At 37.1% G+C, this 1,119-nt stretch overlaps 1 protein-coding gene across 1 annotated transcript; it reads left to right on the top strand.

The window, feature by feature from the left end:
• The first annotated feature begins 6 nt into the window (after positions 1-6).
• Positions 7-736, top strand: LOC107856077 (mitogen-activated protein kinase kinase kinase 20). The gene has a single exon (XM_047404654.1). The coding sequence runs from the start codon at positions 67-69 to the stop codon at positions 568-570; it is 504 nt and encodes a 167-aa protein (XP_047260610.1). The 5' UTR covers positions 7-66; the 3' UTR covers positions 571-736.
• The last annotated feature ends 383 nt before the right edge of the window (positions 737-1,119 follow it).

A 1,119-nucleotide genomic window follows, 5' to 3' on the forward strand; every position in this document is an offset into this window, starting at 1 on the left:
AAAGGATGGGTTCATTGTGATATTAAACCCGCTAATGTTTTGGTTTTTGATAATGAACGTGGTGGAATGCACAAGTTGAAATTGGCTGATTTCGGATTGTCGTTGAGAGTTGGTGATGGGATGGCATATACGACTGGACGTGCATTGAGTAACCGTGGAACTCTACTTTATGCACCTCCAGAATCTTCGACGCACGGTTTTCATTCCAAAGCTTATGATATATGGTCGTTAGGGTGCACCGTGGCAGAGATGATGACTGGGTATCGCGTTTGGATTGATTGCAGCACTAAAGATCTGCAGTGGATGATTATGACTGAAGATCCCATGATTCCGACTAATATTTCAGAGATAGCCAAAGATTTTTTGCACAAGTGTTTCATAAGGGACCCTCTAGGAAGATGGACATCGGAACAACTACTGCAACATCCTTTTATTCAGCAAGCTTTATGTACTGCGTCAATTTCATTAATGCCTGAAACTCAAGAGGTGACAAGAAGGGTTAGTCCTTTTGGTTGCCAAATTCCAATTCCAGAGAAGGACTTCATCAGTTTGCCCTTAGAAGCAGTTTAAACAGAACGTATTGAATAGGAATGCAACACTACTTAGAATTTAGATAGTGTATTATATATGGAGTAGAACTACTTAGCAGAAACCAAATTGTGTAGTAATTGTCAAAAAGATGTATTACTTAGCAGGATGTATTCCAATTCCAGAATAATATCCATTCTATTCGTTAGCAGAATCTCTTCAGATGTATTGCTTTCTATTAATTTTAATATTCTTTTCATCATGCAAAAGAGATGGCTTTTGAAATTTAACTTCTGTATCCGTGTTTTTCTTAAAAATACTTTTGAGACTAGCAAATTTTGTGTGAACGATTGACAATCCTGATTTTATGGATCCTTCATTTTGCCAGAACATTTTAAGGTTGGAAGAAACAAGAATAGGAGGATCATTCTTTAGTGTCATTTCCTGCCAAGTGTGTATGTGCTACATAGAACGTGTTTGTCTACATATTATGCCTTTTATATGAGCAAAGAAACTCTGGTATTGTGAAGGCAAAGTCTTTATCTCTTACCTTCATCTTTCACAAGTTGAATGCATCATCAATTTGGTATC

Source organism: Capsicum annuum, unplaced genomic scaffold (genome assembly GCF_002878395.1).
Source record: "Capsicum annuum cultivar UCD-10X-F1 unplaced genomic scaffold, UCD10Xv1.1 ctg65310, whole genome shotgun sequence".
Classification (NCBI taxonomy): Eukaryota; Viridiplantae; Streptophyta; class Magnoliopsida; order Solanales; family Solanaceae; genus Capsicum; species Capsicum annuum.